This window comes from Trichomycterus rosablanca, chromosome 12 (genome assembly GCF_030014385.1).
Source record: "Trichomycterus rosablanca isolate fTriRos1 chromosome 12, fTriRos1.hap1, whole genome shotgun sequence".
Lineage (NCBI taxonomy): Eukaryota > Metazoa > Chordata > Actinopteri > Siluriformes > Trichomycteridae > Trichomycterus > Trichomycterus rosablanca.
In genome coordinates this window covers 23,753,387-23,771,736 of record NC_085999.1, presented here as the reverse complement: position 1 = coordinate 23,771,736, position 18,350 = coordinate 23,753,387, and the positions used below count along the sequence as shown (strand labels likewise).

Genomic DNA, 18,350 nt, shown 5'->3' with positions numbered 1-18,350 from the left:
AAAAAGGTAACCAGGAGAGCTGAGCAGTTCACACTGACATCAACAGACGATCTGGTGGAAACTGAGAGAAACTGGGGGTTTTTGACTGCTGGTAGATGAGGAGTAGATAGGAAGCAGGTGTGCCTAATTATCCCAGGGAGAGATCTATTGGCTGGGCTGCAGAGTCAATTAAGCTGGTGCATATGCATAAGGCACCACCAGAAGTCGCCAAAACACCCTGGGTTGAGCCAGAAGAGTAGTGAGCATAACTGTGACTCCTAACAGCTTTAATATAATCTTTGGTCAAAGCACACCTAAATGAGCTCGGATTCAGTCTAACTTTCTTTCAGATGAATTTGTATGGAAAACTCATGAACTGTACACGTCGTCTGAACATTACAAACACTGGTGTTAAATGGATCGCAATGGACTGTAGACGCTTTAACATAGTTAACAATGTGGGTCTACATGACGTTATACGTGTTGCATCTAGTGGCAGGGTTATGAACAGGAAAAGATCCTCACTTTTGTCAGATAATATGAACAGAACAGTCATTTTAAATAACTGGCTGAAAGATGGGTAGTTGTTAACAACTCTATATAGGCATTGGCTGGCTGTTTAAAAATAATTTATATTTAATAATTTTCTCATAGTTTTATAATTTTTTTTATTAGTAAACATGTTTTTGCAATAAAAATGTGCATAACTTCACATTTTGCTTAGTTATTTTTGCAGTCGATTAATCGCGATTAATTTGGTTCTTTAATCACAATTAATCTTGATTAAATATTTTAATTGCGTGACAGCCCTAATATTAATAATAATATATTAATAATAATAACAGTACATACAGTGGTACCTTAACACTCAACGTTAATTGGTTTTGGGAGTGGCGTTGAGTTTAAAAGTATTTTTTCCCATAAGGATGTAAGGGAAACCTGTTAATGCATTCCATGGTCCTGTGGAACTTAATATATTTTAGGCTAATGTAAAATAATGGGGTTGTTTTTGACACTTATACACTGAAAATAACACAAATATAATATAAAAACACTAAAATACAATTGAAAACCGTTAAAAATCAATAAAAATACAATAAAACCTCCGCTTCACCTTTACTTCTTAATTGTTTCCTCATGCTTCTTAATCATGAAGATGCTTGATCATGGAATACTGTATTCCATTCACTAAAGGTGCATTCACATGAGAAGCGGCACAATCGCTTTTGCTCTGCTTTTTAATGAAAAGCATTTTAGACTCTCTCTCGGAAAAGCTGATTCTTATAATTTCTCAGAATCCCGAGCTATAACACAAATTTAAATGTGAGACAGGAGAAAAAATCCAGCTAAACACAGATACATGTGGATGCTTTCAGAGTGAATTTGATGGTTATTCCACACAAATGCAGATTTGTCTCATATGCGCACTTTGATGACGTTTTACTGCACCACTCAAGCCGAGCGCTGAACAAAGTGACTGTTCAATGTTAATTTAAAATTAAGTTATTATATATCTTTTTTTTAAGAAACTGAAGATGTTGAATTTACCGGTACAAATTTCTTAACAAAGGGCGTAAAGTTTCAAGGTACCACTGTAGAAATATAAATTTCTAGGAAAAAAAATAGTACTTAGTATTCAAGCATAATGCTTGTAAATTATAGTAAGTTCCTAAAGTGTGTTACTGTTTTTCTTTTATTCTATTTATGCATTTTCCCCTTTAGTCATATCTAGTTCACCACTTGTATGTCCTCTTCTGCTGCTGACCCTGACCAATAAGGGCATTACTTAACACTCACCAACACGTGCAATTCTTTGCACCTGTGTGAGGCAGTTTCACACCGGGATCAGTATTGCATATGGAGAGTCACACACTGATATCTATTATTTACCATCTCAGTGTAGTGCCTTTGTTTAGCCAGCAGAGCCCGCCCACCTTTAGACATAGCCAATCGTGTCTTTGTAGGTGCCCAGCGCCCAGCTTCGTCAGAAACAAGTGTGCCAAGTTTGTAGCTTCTTTCCCAAGACGTCTTAAAGCTGTAATTGCTGCCAAAGGTGCATCAACAAAGTATTAGGCTAAGGGTACAGATATGTAACCCCTACATAAACCACTTTTGTCAGTAAAATAAAATGGCATATTTTCTAAACCCTGTTTTCACTTTATAATTATTGGTGATTGTGTGTAGATGTTTGAGGCAAAAAATGAACTCAATCTATTATAGAATGAGTCTGTAATGTAATAAAACGTTGAGAAGGTGAAAGGGGTGTGCAGACTTTCCGGGTTGACTGTATGCTTCTGTAGCTTGTTCCTTAACAAAGTTTTCAACCTGATATTTTTAAAAATTGCTTCATTTCAGCTTGCTCTTCCTAGTCTTGCATCAAAATCTGTTTCTTCAGATAGAATGTGCCGAACACAGGCTTGTCATGAGCTTTCCTTATAAAAATGCTACTCGCACCAGGGTTTTGAATGTAAAATAAGCCGTAAAATTTATGTTAATTTGTTTTGTAGCAACAAGTCATTTTTCTTTAAAAAAAAAAAAAGAAATCCTATGAAAAATGTAGCAGCTCACAAATTCTAAAATTTAGAACAGTCACCCAATTTGACTAAAATAATAAACATGTAGCAGCAATTCAAAATCAGTCAAGAGTCAAAATTTTATGGATTTTTTTTCTGGCTGTGTTTCTAACATTCATTGGAGTTGTTAGCTTAGTTTGCTAACTCGGAGAGGTGAAGCAGACCACCAGCAAACACAAAAAGTGTGAAACATTGTGGGACCCGAGTGTGTTCTTCAAGATCATTTTCAAATGAGTTAATTAAGTTTATTTATACAGCACCTTTAAGAACACAAGTGTTCACCGAAGTGCCCTACATAAAAAAAAAATCTTGTAGGAACACTATGAAAGGTACACTCTGTTCCTCCGCTCATCTAAGACAGATTATAAAACAGCACACAAGCACAGAGACATTTGCAGGGGATTTTATTGAAATCACTTAACAGATGAAAAAGGACACACACGTGAGACAATACATTATGAACACTAGGGGGAGCTACTCTATGAACATGAATCTCTATGCTAAAGGCTAAAGCTATGCTAATAGAGTGGTACCTTAAAACTCAATGTCAGTTGGTTCTAGGACAGGTGGCGAATTTTAAAGACGTTGAGTTTCAAGGTATTTTTCCTATAAGCATACAGTGTATCACAAAAGTGAGTACACCCCTCACATTTCTGCAGATATTTAAGTATATCTTTTCATGGGACAACACTGACAAAATGACACTTTGACACAATGAAAAGTAGTCTGTGTGCAGCTTATATAACAGTGTAAATTTATTCTTCCCTCAAAATAACTCAATATACAGCCATTAATGTCTAAACCACCGGCAACAAAAGTGAGTACACCCCTTAGTGAAAGTTCATGAAGTGTCAATATTTTGTGTGGCCACCATTATTTCCCAGAACTGCCTTAACTCTCCTGGGCATGGAGTTTACCAGAGCTTCACAGGTTGCCACTGGAATGCTTTTCCATGACGACATCACGGAGCTGGCGGATATTCGAGACTTTGCGCTCCTCCACCTTCCGCTTGAGGATGCCCCAAAGATGTTCTATTGGGTTTAGGTCTGGAGACATGCTTGGCCAGTCCATCACCTTTACCCTCAGCCTCTTCAATAAAGCAGTGGTCGTCTTAGAGGTGTGTTTGGGGTCATTATCATGCTGGAACACTGCCCTGCGACCCAGTTTCCGGAGGGAGGGGATCATGCTCTGCTTCAGTATTTCACAGTACATATTGGAGTTCATGTGTCCCTCAATGAAATGTAACTCCCCAACACCTGCTGCACTCATGCAGCCCCAGACCATGGCATTCCCACCACCATGCTTGACTGTAGGCATGACACACTTATCTTTGTACTCCTCACCTGATTGCCGCCACACATGCTTGAGACCATCTGAACCAAACAAATTAATCTTGATCTCATCAGACCATAGGACATGGTTCCAGTAATCCATGTCCTTTGTTGACATGTCTTCAGCAAACTGTTTGTGGGCTTTCTTGTGTAGAGACTTCAGAAGAGGCTTCCTTCTGGGGTGACAGCCATGCAGACCAATTTGATGTAGTGTGCGGCGTATGGTCTGAGCACTGACAGGCTGACCCCCCACCTTTTCAATCTCTGCAGCAATGCTGACAGCACTCCTGCGCCTATCTTTCAAAGACAGCAGTTTGTCAGGATGTGACGCTGAGCACGTGCACTCAGCTTCTTTGGACGACCAACGGTCTGTTCTGAGTGGACCCTGCTCTTTTAAAACGCTGCAGCTCAGTTTCAGGGTGTTGGCAATCTTCTTGTAGCCTTGGCCATCTTCATGTAGTGCAACAATTCGTCTTTTAAGATCCTCAGAGAGTTCTTTGCCATGAGGTGCCATGTTGGAATTTTCAGTGACCAGTATGAGAGAGTGTGAGAGCTGTACTACTAAATTGAACACACCTGCTCCCTTTGCACACCTGAGACCTAGTAACACTAACAAATCACATGACATTTTGGAGGGAAAATGACAAGCAGTGCTCAATTTGGACATTTAGGGGTGTAGTCTCTTAGGGGTGTACTCACTTTTGTTGCCGGTGGTTTAGACATTAATGGCTGTATATTGAGTTATTTTGAGGGAAGAATAAATTTACACTGTTATATAAGCTGCACACAGACTACTTTTCATTGTGTCAAAGTGTCATTTTGTCAGTGTTGTCCCATGAAAAGATATACTTAAATATCTGCAGAAATGTGAGGGGTGTACTCACTTTTGTGATACACTGTATATGGGAAACCTGTTAATGCGTATATTTTAGGCTAATGTAAAATAATGGTTTTGTTTTTGACACTTATACACTGAAAATAACACAAATATAATCAAAAAACACTAAAATACAATTAAAAAAGTTAAATACAATATAAAAATACAATAAAACCTGCACTTTACCTTTACTTCTTTATTGTTTCCTTACGCTTCTTAATCTTGGAGATGCTTGATCTTTTCTCCATGTGAAATTTCTCCACGAAGGGCGTCGAGTTTCAAAGATTTCGAGTTTAGGGTACCACTGTACTGATACTGACCTAGAAACACTTAGAACAAGTCACTAAACAATTCTAAACTTTTAACTAGACTTAATCATACATGCTAACATCTAAGCTAAAGCTTATGGCTATGCAACTGGAACCAGGAGGGACCAGACCCATGGGGAAACAAGGACATGAACAAAGGACAAAATAATGACTAGAAATAATAACAAAGCCAAATAAATAAATAATAACAAAACAAGTACTACATGATTTAACAAGACTAGGCTATGGCTGTAACAAGGATCAATATTTACAATGGTAATATTATTATAAGGATTTACAAGTATGGTTTAAGGCTGGTTTATCCAATCCAACTTTAAACTAACAGCCCTCAACATGATCAATGAAAACAGGGGTAACTTATACACAAGACAATAATTAAAAAACAAAAAACAACTGGGGCTCATAGACACAAGGGCAAATCAGGAAATAGGGCAGAGACAGAGGGAACATATACAAAAAACAGTAAGTCCATGTGCTACCTGAACTGAGTAGGTATGGGACGTAAACAAAACCCAGGAATGGTGTGTTCCAGGAGCCAGGCGAAGCTGGAAGACACTGTATTCCATACAAACAACACAACAATAAAATACATCTCAGCTGTTGTCATATGCCAAAAAATAAAAATAGGTTGTCAATTAAGTTTTGGGTTGCACGGTGGCTTGGTGGGTAGCACTGTCACATGACACTAAAAAGGTTCTGGTTTGATTCCTAGCTGGAGCGATCTGGGTCCTTTCTGTGTGAAGTTTGCATGTTCTCCCTGTGTCCGCATGAGTTTTCTCTGGGTGCTCCTGTTTCATTTCACAGTCCAAAAATATGCAGTCAGGTTAATTGGAGATACTAAATTCCCCCTAGGTACAAGTGTGTGTGTGAATATGTGTATGTGTGTTGCCCTGTGATGGACTGGTGACCTGTCCAGGGTGATTTCTGCCTTTCGCCCAGTGAATTAGACCCACCGCAACCCTGAGCAGAACAAAATGGTGGTAAAACAAACAATGTATAAATGAATTAATGAATTTAGTTTTAAAACAAGCTACCGATTAACTGTTTGTTTCACAGTGTTGTGGCTGCAAACCAAAAAAGGCCAGATCTTCTTTTTGTTTAAGTGTATTGTATCCTAAAGTGCTCAGTGGAGTTTTATTTATTGAAAAACCTTCTGAGGACAGCATTGCAAATGATCGCTTCTTTGAGACAACCAATTAGAACACAGAAGGGTGTGATGAATAGGTAGCCAATGTAAACATGCTAAAATGGGAGTGATGTGATTATCTTTCTTTGCGCCTACTAGAAGATGGGCCGCTGCATTTTGAATCAGCTGTAAATGGGTAATAGGTGCTTGGCTTAATCCTATATGTAGCCTTTAAAATAATCCAGCGGGGCGGCAGGGTGGCTCAGTGGGTAGCACTGTCGCCTCACAGCAAGAACGTCCTTGGTTTCAATCCCCAGGTGGGGCAGTGTAGGTCCTTTCTGTGTTGAGTTTGCATGTTCTCCCCAGTCCAAAGACATGCAGTCAGGTGAATTGGAGATACAGAATTGTCCATGACTGTGTTTGACATTAAACTTGTGAAGTGATGAATCTTGTGTAACGAAGACAGAACAAGTACTACATGATGACCAAGGCTCCTTCCCAAGGTTTCTTCCCACAGTCCAAAAATATGTAGTCAGGTTAATTGGAGATACTAAATTCCCCCTAGGTACAAGTGTGTGTGTAAGTGTGTGTTTCCCTGTGGCTGCCTGTCCAGTGAATTGGACCCTATGTCTGTGTGGGTTTCCTCCGGGAGCTCCGGTTTCCTCCCACATTTCAAAGACATGCAGTCAGGTTACCTGGAGATACAAAATTTTCCATGACTGTGTTTGACATTAAACTTGTGAACTGATGAATCTTGTGTAACGAGGAACTACCTGTTCTCTCATGAATGTAACCTATGTGTGTAAAACATGATGGTAAAATCCTAATAAAGAAAGAAAAAAATTATCCAGCAAAGGGGAAATAAAAGCATAAAAATCTTTCTCTAAATCATGTTGAGAGAGAATTGCCCTCAGCTGGAAAAACTGCCTCTGATCAGTGTAATGGTATGTTTGTCCAATTTTAATTCAGTATCGAGAATAACTCCCAAATAGGGTAGGTAAGTCTGTAATGACTTAGGTGAGCCAAACAGTACAACCTTAATGTAACTGTCACTTAATTTTAAGAAGTTATTGACCATCAACCTTTTAATATACAAGATACATTCTTTTAATCTCTTAAAGTAGCACCAATTACCAAATTCCAAAGAAAAATACGATCTTCTAAAAGAGGATTTATCTTCATGAAAATGAAAAGCCACATCATATCTGCAATTAATTTGTCCCAATGGCTAAAAAATAATGGTCCTAAAATTGACCTCTGGGGACCCCCAAAACTGATGTGGAAGAAAACTTGATGTCCAATGCCACATCCTTAATACCTGCACATTGTTCCAGTCACTTAAATAAAACAGCATGATCAATCGTATCAGAAGCAGAGAATAAATCCAGCAAAGCCATCAACAAGCAATCACCCCTGTCCCCAGAAATGAATATTTTATACTGTGTAATGGTCTAAAACTCAATTAAAAATTCATAAATATGATATTCATATAAAAAAGTTATGAAATCTACAACCCCAAATCAGTAAAAGATGGGACAGCATGAAAAATGCAAATAATAAAAAAAACAGTTTCTTACATTTACTTTGACTTTTATTTGATTGCAGACAGTATGAACCTGAGATATTTCATGTTTTGTCTGGTCAACTTAATTTCATTTATTAATAAACATCCATTCCTGCATTTCAGGCCTGCAACACATTCCAAAACAAAGTTGGGACAGTAAAGCATTTACCACTGTAATGTTGCCATTCCTTTTCACCACACTTAAAAGAAGTTTTGGCACCGAGGATACCAAGTGATTTAGTGTTTCAGCTTTTATTTTGTCCCATTCTTCCTGCAAACACGTCTTAAGATGTGCAACAGTACGCATTTTTGTTTCAAAATTCTCCACACATTCTCTATTGGGAACACATCAGCAGGCCAGCACGACTGCAGGCAGGCCAGTCCAGTACCCGTACCCACTTCTTCCACAGCCATGCCTTTGTAATGTGTGCAACATGTAGTTTTGCATTGTCTTGTTGAAAAATGCATGGACGTCCCTGGAAAAGATGACGTCTTGAAGGCAGCATATGTTGCTCTAAGATCTCAATGTACTTTTCCGCATTCTGCACAGAAGTGTAAATTATTTTTGCCAAGGGCACTGACACAGCCCCATACCATGACAGAACCTGGCTTTTGGACTTGTTGCTGATAACAGTCTGGATGGTCCTTTTCATCTTTGGTCCGGAGCACACAGCGTCCATTTTTTCCAAAAAAAAAAAACCTGGAATGCTGATTCATCTGACCACAATACACGTTTCCACTGTGTGATGGTCCATCCTTGATGCCTCCGAGCCCAGAGTAGTTGATGCCGCTTCTGGACATGGTTAACATAAGGCTTCTTTTTTGCACAGTAAAGTGTTAAGTGGCATTTGTGCATGTAACTCTGTATTGTAGTGCATGACAAAGGTTTGCCAAAGTAATCCCTCACCCATGTGGTTATATCAGCTATTGTTAGTGGTGGTTCTTGATTCAGTGCTGCCTGAGGAATCCAAGATCATGGGCGTTTAGCTTAAGCTTGCGCCCTTGGCCTTTGTGCACTGGAATTCCTCCCGATTCCTTGAATCATTTAATGATATTATGCACTGTAGAGGGAAAAATCCCTTCCAATTTTTCTTTGAGGTACATTGTTTTTAAACATTTCAATACTTTTCTCACACATTTGTTGACAAACTGGAGATCCTCTGATCATCTTTGCTCATTAGAGACCTTTTCCTGGATGCTGCTTTTGTACCAAACCATGATTGCACTCACCTGTTGATATCACCTGTTTGGAAATACATCATTATTTAGTTTTTTCACCTCATTACTAGCCCTAAATTGCAGGCCTGGATGTTTATTAACAAATAAAATGAGGCTGGACAGACAAAACATGAAATATCTTGGGTTCAAACTGTCTGCAATCAAATAAAAGTCAAAGTAAATGTAAGGAACACTGCATTTTTTTTTTTTTTTTTTGCATTTTCCATACCGTCCCAACTTTTTCTGATTTAGGGTTGTAAACATAAAAAGTTAAAAGCTGATGTAGACTACCTTTTATAGCACTTTAGATGTTAGTTGAATTTGTGATCCAGGATATGATTCAGTGGCTTATAATGACAAGTCTTTATAATTTTCACCTACTAGCACATCAAAAGATTCAATTAAAAGCCAGGCAGGAACAACATCATTAGTAGAGGTGGATGTGGTCTTCATGTGAGAAACTATGTCCTTTAACTGAAGAGGTAACACAAGTTCAAATCATTTCAACATAAAGTTGCATGCTTTATGAATAAATAGTTCATTTTGCATGGGTGCACAATGACATCTAATCCTTTTAACCTTACCTATAAAATATTGTAGAAAATCCTCTCATATTTCTACAGATGATTCAAGGTTATGAGTAGTAGTAGGAGTGAAGGGGAGAAGGAGTGGGGCTGATCACATCATTTATCAAACAATACATTTGGCTTAGGGCCATTTGATTTGCAATTGATCTTGGAAAATAATCAGCTCTAGCTGTTTGTACAGCCTCTTGCACATGCTAGCCTTCAGAATGTCCTGTGATATCTGTAATTTATTTTATTTATATATGTGTTCTGCTTTTCTACACTCCCTCCTTACAACATAAATGTTATCATTTATCAGCCATGGTTGTGACCTCATTTTGAAACATCTATCTATATTATGGACAGTGTCAGCGAAAATCCCTGTACAAGATGAATGAAAGATAAAAAAACACATCCACCACCTTATTACTACTCATTGAAGGCCGAGTTTTAATATCCTGGTCACTGACTAAACATTCTGTATATGTTTTAACAAAAAGCTTTTGTTAAAAGACTGTGTTAGGTTTAAATACTCTAAAGGTATGCTTTGAAAAATCTTTGACTCTTAACTTTCTAGGTAACACCAAATCTAGCATTGATGATTATTATAGGATCTGGGAAGTCCACATCCTTAGTCACAACGTCGTTCACCAATAGTCTATGGGCCAGAAGTAAATCTAGAGCAGGGGTCACCAACCTTTTTGAAACTGAGAGCTATCTTAAGGGTACTGAATAATACGGACTACTTGTTTGATAAAAACCTCCTGATAATAAAATTATTATCATATATTTCGAGACTATATATACTGTATATACACTGATCAGACATAACATTAAAAACTACCTCCTTGTTTCTTCATTTTATCAGCTCCACTTACCATATAGAGCACTTTGTAGTTCTACAATTACTGACTGTAGTCCATCTGTTTCTCTACATACTGTTTTAGCCTGCTTTCACCATGTTCTTCAGTGGTCACAGGACCACCAGAGAGTAGGAATTGTTTAGATGGTGGATCATTCTCAGCACTGCAGTGACAATGACATGGTGGTGGTGTGTTAGTGTGTGTTGTGCTGGTATGAGTGGATCAGACACAGCAGCGCTGCTGGAGTTTTTAAATACCATGTCCACTCTATTACACTTCTACCTAGTTGGTCCACCTTGTAGATGTAAAGTCAGAGACGATCGCTCATCTATTGCTGCTGTTTGAGTTGGTCATCTTCTAGACCTTCATCAGTGGTCACAGAATGATGCCAATGGGGCGCTGTTGGCTGAATGTTTTTGGTTGGTGGACTATTCTCAGCTGTGACAGTGAGGTGTTTAAAAACTCCATCAGCATTGCTGTGTCTAATCTACTCATACCAGCACAACACTCACTAACACACCACCATCATGTCAGTGTGAATGACCACCACCTAAATAATACCTGCTCTGTGGTGGTCCTGTGGTGGTCCTGACCATTGAAGAACAGGGTGAAAGCAGGCTAAAAAGGTATGTAGAGAAACAGATGAACTACAGTCAGTAATTGTAAAACTACAAAGTGCTTCTATATGGTAAGTGGAGCTGATAAAATGGACAGTGAGTGTAGAAACCAGGAGGTGGTTTTAATGTTATGGCTGATTGGTGTGTGTATATATATATATATATATATAAAAAATCATCATTGTCTTGCTTGTATTAGCAAAGAGTGAGATGGACGTTTGTCTTGCGCACGATATAGAACTTCACATATACATAAACATTTTTGTTTTAAAAATTTTATATTCAGAATTATCATTTCCAAATCTATTTTAATGCTAGTTTTAATTATTCAAAAAGAACAGCAAGACAAATACAATTTTTAGATGGAGCTCTATAGTCACTAGTGCTATTTTTAGAACATGCACTGTGGGCGACCGGTGCACCGTGTTGGTGACCCCTGATCTAGTGTGTGGCCTCACTCATTATTAAAGACATTATTGCACTGCTTAAACCTAAAGTTGAGTAGATAAATAAAATCCTTGACCACCGACCTGTGAATGCAGCATACATGAATGTTAAAATCACTTCAATCAGACATTTATATAAGATAGTAATAACTGACAACAACAACAACAATGTGGGTTTGCATTTGGTGGTCTATATATAAGTATACAGATTAAGGGATCCACCATGTCCATCTTTACAACTTGTGCCTCAAAACTACATTTAAATGTAGCTTTTATGCTACCAAAACCAGTAGTTTGCTGCAAACTAAAGAAGCTGCAGTCAGCAGGGCAAAATTCAGCAAAAGGACTCAATTTAGAAGGATTTACCAAGGTGTCTGTTAAAAATAAAAAGTCCTGGCGCTCAGGTGGCACAGCGGTAAAACACACTATCACACCAGAGCTGACATTTCGGCAGGCTGGGCGGCTACATGAACAATGATAGGCTGTTGTTCATACAGGGTGGGAGCCGGACAGTGATTCCTCATAACTGATGCAATTATGACCTCTGCTGTCTGACTGATGGCGCCAGCACCGGGTCAAGGAATAATGTGTTGATCAGGGTGTGTCTCTCCATACACAAAGCTGATCCGCATATGAACTCGCCTCATGCAGGTGAAAAGATGCAGTAGGCTACTGCATACATGTCAGAGGGGGTGTCAGTCTGAGCTCACCTCAACCAGGTTGGAGATCAACATAGAGAGGAAGCATAATGCAATTGGATAATTGGATATGCTAAAGTCGGGAGGAAAGGGAAGAAAATAATAAAAAAAGGCCAATCCACAAGACTTGACAAATTACAGATTGTCTTATTTAAAACAGACAGGTCATTTATCAGGGCCAACCTTACCACTGTACTTTCTTCCATTCTATCCTTAAATAAAGGTTTCTACAGTAAACCTCTTTTTTTGTGTGCATGTGCTTTCCAACTCACAGTGCAGCTCTGATCTGGATAAAGATTTGCATACATTCCCTGTGGGCGATGAGTAACAATCCACTCTGAATGAGCGTCCTGAACACAAGAGCTTTTAAACACAAATCACTTTATCCATACTAACATGCCACCTCGCTTTCTCCTGTTTTCTGTCGCGTCTCTGTATATAGAATGTATAATGTTTTATTATATAGTTGTAACTGTCATACTGCTGTATAATAGTAAATTGCATTTCATAGTATATATTTTTTTATAATAATTTATTTTATTTAAATTTTTTCTACTCTATTTTATTTAATCTATTTACTGTGCTTACACAGTAGTAGAGCTGCTGTAATACTCGAATCAATAAAGGAATCTTATCTTATATATGACACTAGTTTCTGTATAGCTATATATAGCTGAAACACCTGAGCAAAGTCAGATATTGAGGTACTGTGGGCTGAATGGATGTATGCCATTTCTGCTTCTAAGTAAGCTGCAGTTTGTTTCAATTCAGACCTAAAACTCAGCTTTAGTTCAATGTGCCTATAAAAGATCACCTTGTTTCTTTGAATCATCACTCTTTTGTCTCACAGCCTAAAACATATAACAATTGATATTCATCTCATCTGTTTTACAACCGTTTTATCCTGGCCAGGTTCCTCAGATACCCCCCAATTATGTCTGTATGTCTGTACAATTCCCATTTCCATATTTATTTAGCTGACAAAAGTATAGAGAACACATTTAGGACACATTTAGAATTTGATCCCTGCAACACACTCTAAAACAGTTGATACGGGGCAAAATAAGCATGAAAAGTGGATAGAATGTTGAAGGTACTGTACATACAGTGTATCACAAAAGTGAGTACACCCATCACATTTCTGCAGATATTTAAGTATATCTTTTCATGGGACAATACTGACAAAATGACACTTTGACACAATGAAAAGTAGTCTGTGTGCAGCTTATATAACAGTGTAAATTTATTCTTTCCTCAAAATAACTCAATATACAGCCATTAATGTCTAAACCACCGGCAACAAAAGTGAGTACACCCCTTAGTGAAAGTTCCTGAAGTGTCAATATTTTGTGTGGCCACCATTATTTCCCAGAACTGCCTTAACTCTCCTGGGCATGGAGTTTACCAGAGCTTCACAGGTTGCCACTGGAATGCTTTTCCACTCCTCCATGACGACATCACGGAGCTGGCGGATATTCGAGACTTTGCGCTCCTCCACCTTCCGCTTGAGGATGCCCCAAAGATGTTCTATTGGGTTTAGGTCTGGAGACATGCTTGGCCAGTCCATCACCTTTACCCTCAGCCTCTTCAATAAAGCAGTGGTCGTCTTAGAGGTGTGTTTGGGGTCATTATCATGCTGGAACACTGCCCTGCGACCCAGTTTCCGGAGGGAGGGGATCATGCTCTGCTTCAGTATTTCACAGTACATATTGGAGTTCATGTGTCCCTCAATGAAATGTAACTCCCCAACACCTGCTGCACTCATGCAGCCCCAGACCATGGCATTCCCACCACCATGCTTGACTGTAGGCATGACACACTTATCTTTGTACTCCTCACCTGATTGCCGCCACACATGCTTGAGACCATCTGAACCAAACAAATTAATCTTGGTCTCATCAGACCATAGGACATGGTTCCAGTAATCCATGTCCTTTGTTGACATGTCTTCAGCAAACTGTTTGCAGGCTTTCTTGTGTAGAGACTTCAGAAGAGGCTTCCTTCTGGGGTGACAGCCATGCAGACCAATTTGATATAGTGTGCAGCGTATGGTCTGAGCACTGACAGGCTGACCCCCCACCTTTTCAATCTCTGCAGCAATGCTGACAGCACTCCTGCACCTATCTTTCAAAGACAGCAGTTGGATGTGGCGCTGAGCACGTGCTCTCAGCTTCTTTGGACGACCAACGCGAGGTCTGTTCTGAGTGGACCCTGCTCTTTTAAAACGCTGGATGATCTTGGCCACTGTGCTGCAGCTCAGTTTCAGGGTTTTGGCAATCTTCTTGTAGCCTTGGCCATCTTCATGTAGCGCAACAATTCGTCTTTTAAGATCCTCAGAGAGTTCTTTGCCATGAGGTGCCATGTTGGAACTTTCAGTGACCAGTATGAGAGCTGTACTACTAAATTGAACACACCTGCTCCCTATGCACACCTGAGACCTAGTAACACTAACGAGTCACATGACATTTTGGAGGGAAAATGACAAGCAGTGCTCAATTTGGACATTTAGGGGTGTAGTCTCTTAGGGGTGTACTCACTTTTGTTGCCGGTGGTTTAGACATTATTGGCTGTATATTGAGTTATTTTGAGGGAAGAATAAATTTACACTGTTATATAAGCTGCACACAGACTGCTTTTCATTGTGTCATTTTGTCAGTGTTGTCCCATGAAAAGATATACTTAAATATTTGCAGAAATGTGAGGGGTGTACTCACTTTTGTGATACACTGTATATCACACAGATTTGCAAGACTCAGTAGTTTTAGCTTTAAATTGTCCAGCCCTGTTGTTCAATTAGCAATTTAGCAGTAACTTGGCAGTTTAGCTATACCTTACATGTAATTTGAAAATTCATTAAAGTTTCATATAAACAGTTTATTTAAATAATTACTTTTCTGTCTCATAGCAAAAAGTCAAAACATAATAAAATCGATATTTACCTAATTTTCATGTTTTACCATCAATCATACATATATAATTGATTCAAAGGTGTAAGCAACATGTGTAAGCAGTGTATCTGCTCATGTGTAGACAATTTATTTGGTCATTTCTGTGTGTGTATTGGTTTGTATGTTTGGTCGTTCAGCGGACTGGATAGACTGTATTATAGTTGTTTAATCTGCGGTCAGCTGTTGTGACATCCCAAATCAAGCTGTCAGAAGATACTAGCTTCTGCACTCTGACCTTTCGACTTTACTGGAATGTCTTCACTACCTGCCCCGCTGCCTTCCTTGGGCAAGCCATAGCCTAGTGGTGAAGGTACTGGACTAGTAACCAGAAGGTCACTGGTTTAAGCCCTACCACAGCCAGGTTGATGCTGTTGGGCACATGAGCGAGGCCCTTAACCCTCAATTGCTCAGACTGTATACTGTAACTGTACTGTAAGTCGCTTTGGATAAAGGCGTCTGCTAAATGCCGAAAATTTAAATGAATATATATATATACAGTATGTGTGTAGAATGAAATGTATATACACCGATCAGTCATAACATTAAAACCACCTGCTTGTTTCTAAACTCACTGTCCATTTTATCAGCTCCACTTACCTTATAGAAGCACTTCTCCACATATCTTTTTAGCCTGCTTTCACCCTGTTCTTCAATGGTCAGGACCCCCACAGGACCACCACAGAGCAGGTATTATTTAGGTGGTGGATCATTCTCAGCACTGCATTGACACTTACATGGTGGTGGTGTTTTAGTGTGTTGTGCTGGTATAAGTGGATCAGACACAGCAGCGCTGCTGGAGTTTTTAAAAACCGTTTTTACTCACTGTCCACTCTATTAGACACTCCTAGTTGGTCCACCTTGTAAATGTAAAGTCAGAGATGATCGGTTATCTATTGCTGCTGTTTGGGTTGGTCATCTTCTTGACCTTCATCAGTGGTCACAGGACGCTGCCCACGGGGCGCTGTTGGCTGGATATTTTTGGTTGGTGGACTATTCTCAGTCCAGCAGTGACAATGAGGTGTTTAAAAACTCCATCAGCATTGCTGTGTCTTATCCACTTATACCAGCACAACACACACTAACACACCACCAGTGTCACTGCATTGCTGAGAACTATCCACCACCCAAATAATACCTACTCTGTAGTGGTCCTGGGAGAGTCCAGACCATTGAAAGGGGGCTAACAAAGTATGTAGATAAACAGATTGACTACAGTCAGTAATTGTAGAACTACAAAGTGCATTTATATAGTAAGTGGAGCTGATAAAATAGACAGTGAGTGTAGAAACAAGGAGGTGGTCATAATGTTATGCGTGATTGGTGTATAGGGATCTTCAAAAAGTTTTCGCACTCTTATATTTCTGTTGTGTCTGAGAGACTGAGAGAGAGTTTAGTATAGTCCTCATTTAGCGCCATCTGATTTCCACCTTTTTGGACGCTCAAAGAAGCTTTAAGGGGAAGAAGATGTCATGTGATGATATTGTGAAAGCAGCGGTGCATTAGTGGCTATGCATTTAACCAAAAAAAACAAAACATTTTTGCTGATGCCATTAAAACGTTGGTACGACGCTGGGAAAAATGCATTGGTAGGTGACTATGTAGGAAAGTGATGTAATTAGTTTTTGAAATGCTTAATGAATAGAGTTTTAAAAAAGTGTGGAAACTTTTTGATAATTTATAATAAATACTTTTATTCTATTAGACACTCCTACCTAGTTGGTTCACCTTGTAGATCGCTCATCTATTGCTGCTGTTTGAGTTGGTCATCTTCTAGACCTTCATCAGGACATAGGTCATAGGTCACAGGTCATAGGACGCTGCCCATGGGGTGCTTCTGGCTGGATACCAGCACAACACACACTAACACACCAACACCATGTCAGTGTCACTGCAGTGCCGAGAATGATCCACCACCCAAATAATACCTACTCTGTGGTGGTCCTGACCATTAAAGAACAGCGTGAAAGGGGGATAACAAAGCATGCAGAGAAACAGATAGACTACAGTCAGTAATTGTAGAACTACAAAGTACTCCTATATGGTAAGTGGAGCTGATAAAATGGACAGTGAGTGTATAAACAAGAAGGTGGTTTTAATGTTATGGCTGATCAGTGTATGTACAATGTTTTCTTCAACTTTTCTGGTCACATTCTAAAGAATTCACTTCTATAAAGACATGGTCTAATTAGAATGGTGTAATTCCATTTTCATGGTAATGGTTATTGAAAGTAATGTCCAATAAGCTTATGGTCAGGTGTCCGAACATTTCTGGTCATATAATATAGCTTTATATCAAGAGAATAAAACGTTTTGCCAGCACATGAACCTGCAGTACTGCTAATGTTCTACCAAGATCTGTTTATTTGAATTGTGAATAGTTCTGTTCTAACTATCTTGTTGGATGTCCATCGCAGACGTCTGCACTGCACGCGGAATTACATCCACATGCATCTTTTCGTGTCCTTCATGCTGCGAGCTGTGATTATCTTCGTTAAGGATCGGGTGGTGCACGCTACTCCGGGTCTTCAGGGGTTTGACGCTGTGCTTACCAACAACTTCACAAATGCAGTGGATGTGGCTCCAGTGGACACCTCTCAGTATGTGAGTAATTCTTTCATTTCATTTCATTTTCATGTTTTTACCACTGCCACATCCTGATCAGGGTAGCTGTTGGTCCTTGGAATCACTGGGTGCAATGCAGTAACATAGACAAGATGCCAGTCCATTGCAGGGCCTCCCCTCCACTCAGATACAGCCACTGACCAACTGGTAGCACTGCTGGGGATTCGAACCCTGGATCTCAGTGGTAGTGGGCTAGCGTAATTTACATGCCCACTGTGAGGAATACATCCCTGTGGAAATACTTCCTCCCTCTACACTATCTAGAACAATGCTGCTCTACCTAAACACCTTTACACTTTATGACAGGTGTAATAATTGCTTTGTTTAGCACTGTAAGACTACAGTAAGAGGATAAAAACACATGTTTCCAGCACCAGCCTCCACCACTGACTGCTCTCCATTGTGTATGTTTCACAGCTTGCCTTTTTTTTGTTTTTGTTAAGTATACCGCTATAACTAAGGTTCCATTTGCATTATTAATGTTCCATGGGCTTGTGTTTTTTTATGCATTTATTTTTACAATGTTATCTACAACCCCAAATCAGAAAAAGCTGAGACAGTATTGAAAATGCAAAAAAAATTTAAAAAATAAA

The 18,350-nt window shown here is 39.2% G+C and overlaps 1 protein-coding gene across 1 annotated transcript in view; it reads left to right on the top strand.

Moving 5' to 3' along the window:
- The window catches only part of pth2ra (parathyroid hormone 2 receptor a), a 172,014-nt gene that overhangs the window by 23,864 nt on the left and 129,800 nt on the right, over positions 1 to 18,350 (top strand). Inside the window, exon 5 of the mRNA XM_063005758.1 lies at positions 17,550 to 17,736. Within this exon, the coding sequence (XP_062861828.1) occupies positions 17,550 to 17,736 (187 nt within the window). The remainder of the gene's footprint in view (positions 1 to 17,549; positions 17,737 to 18,350) is intronic.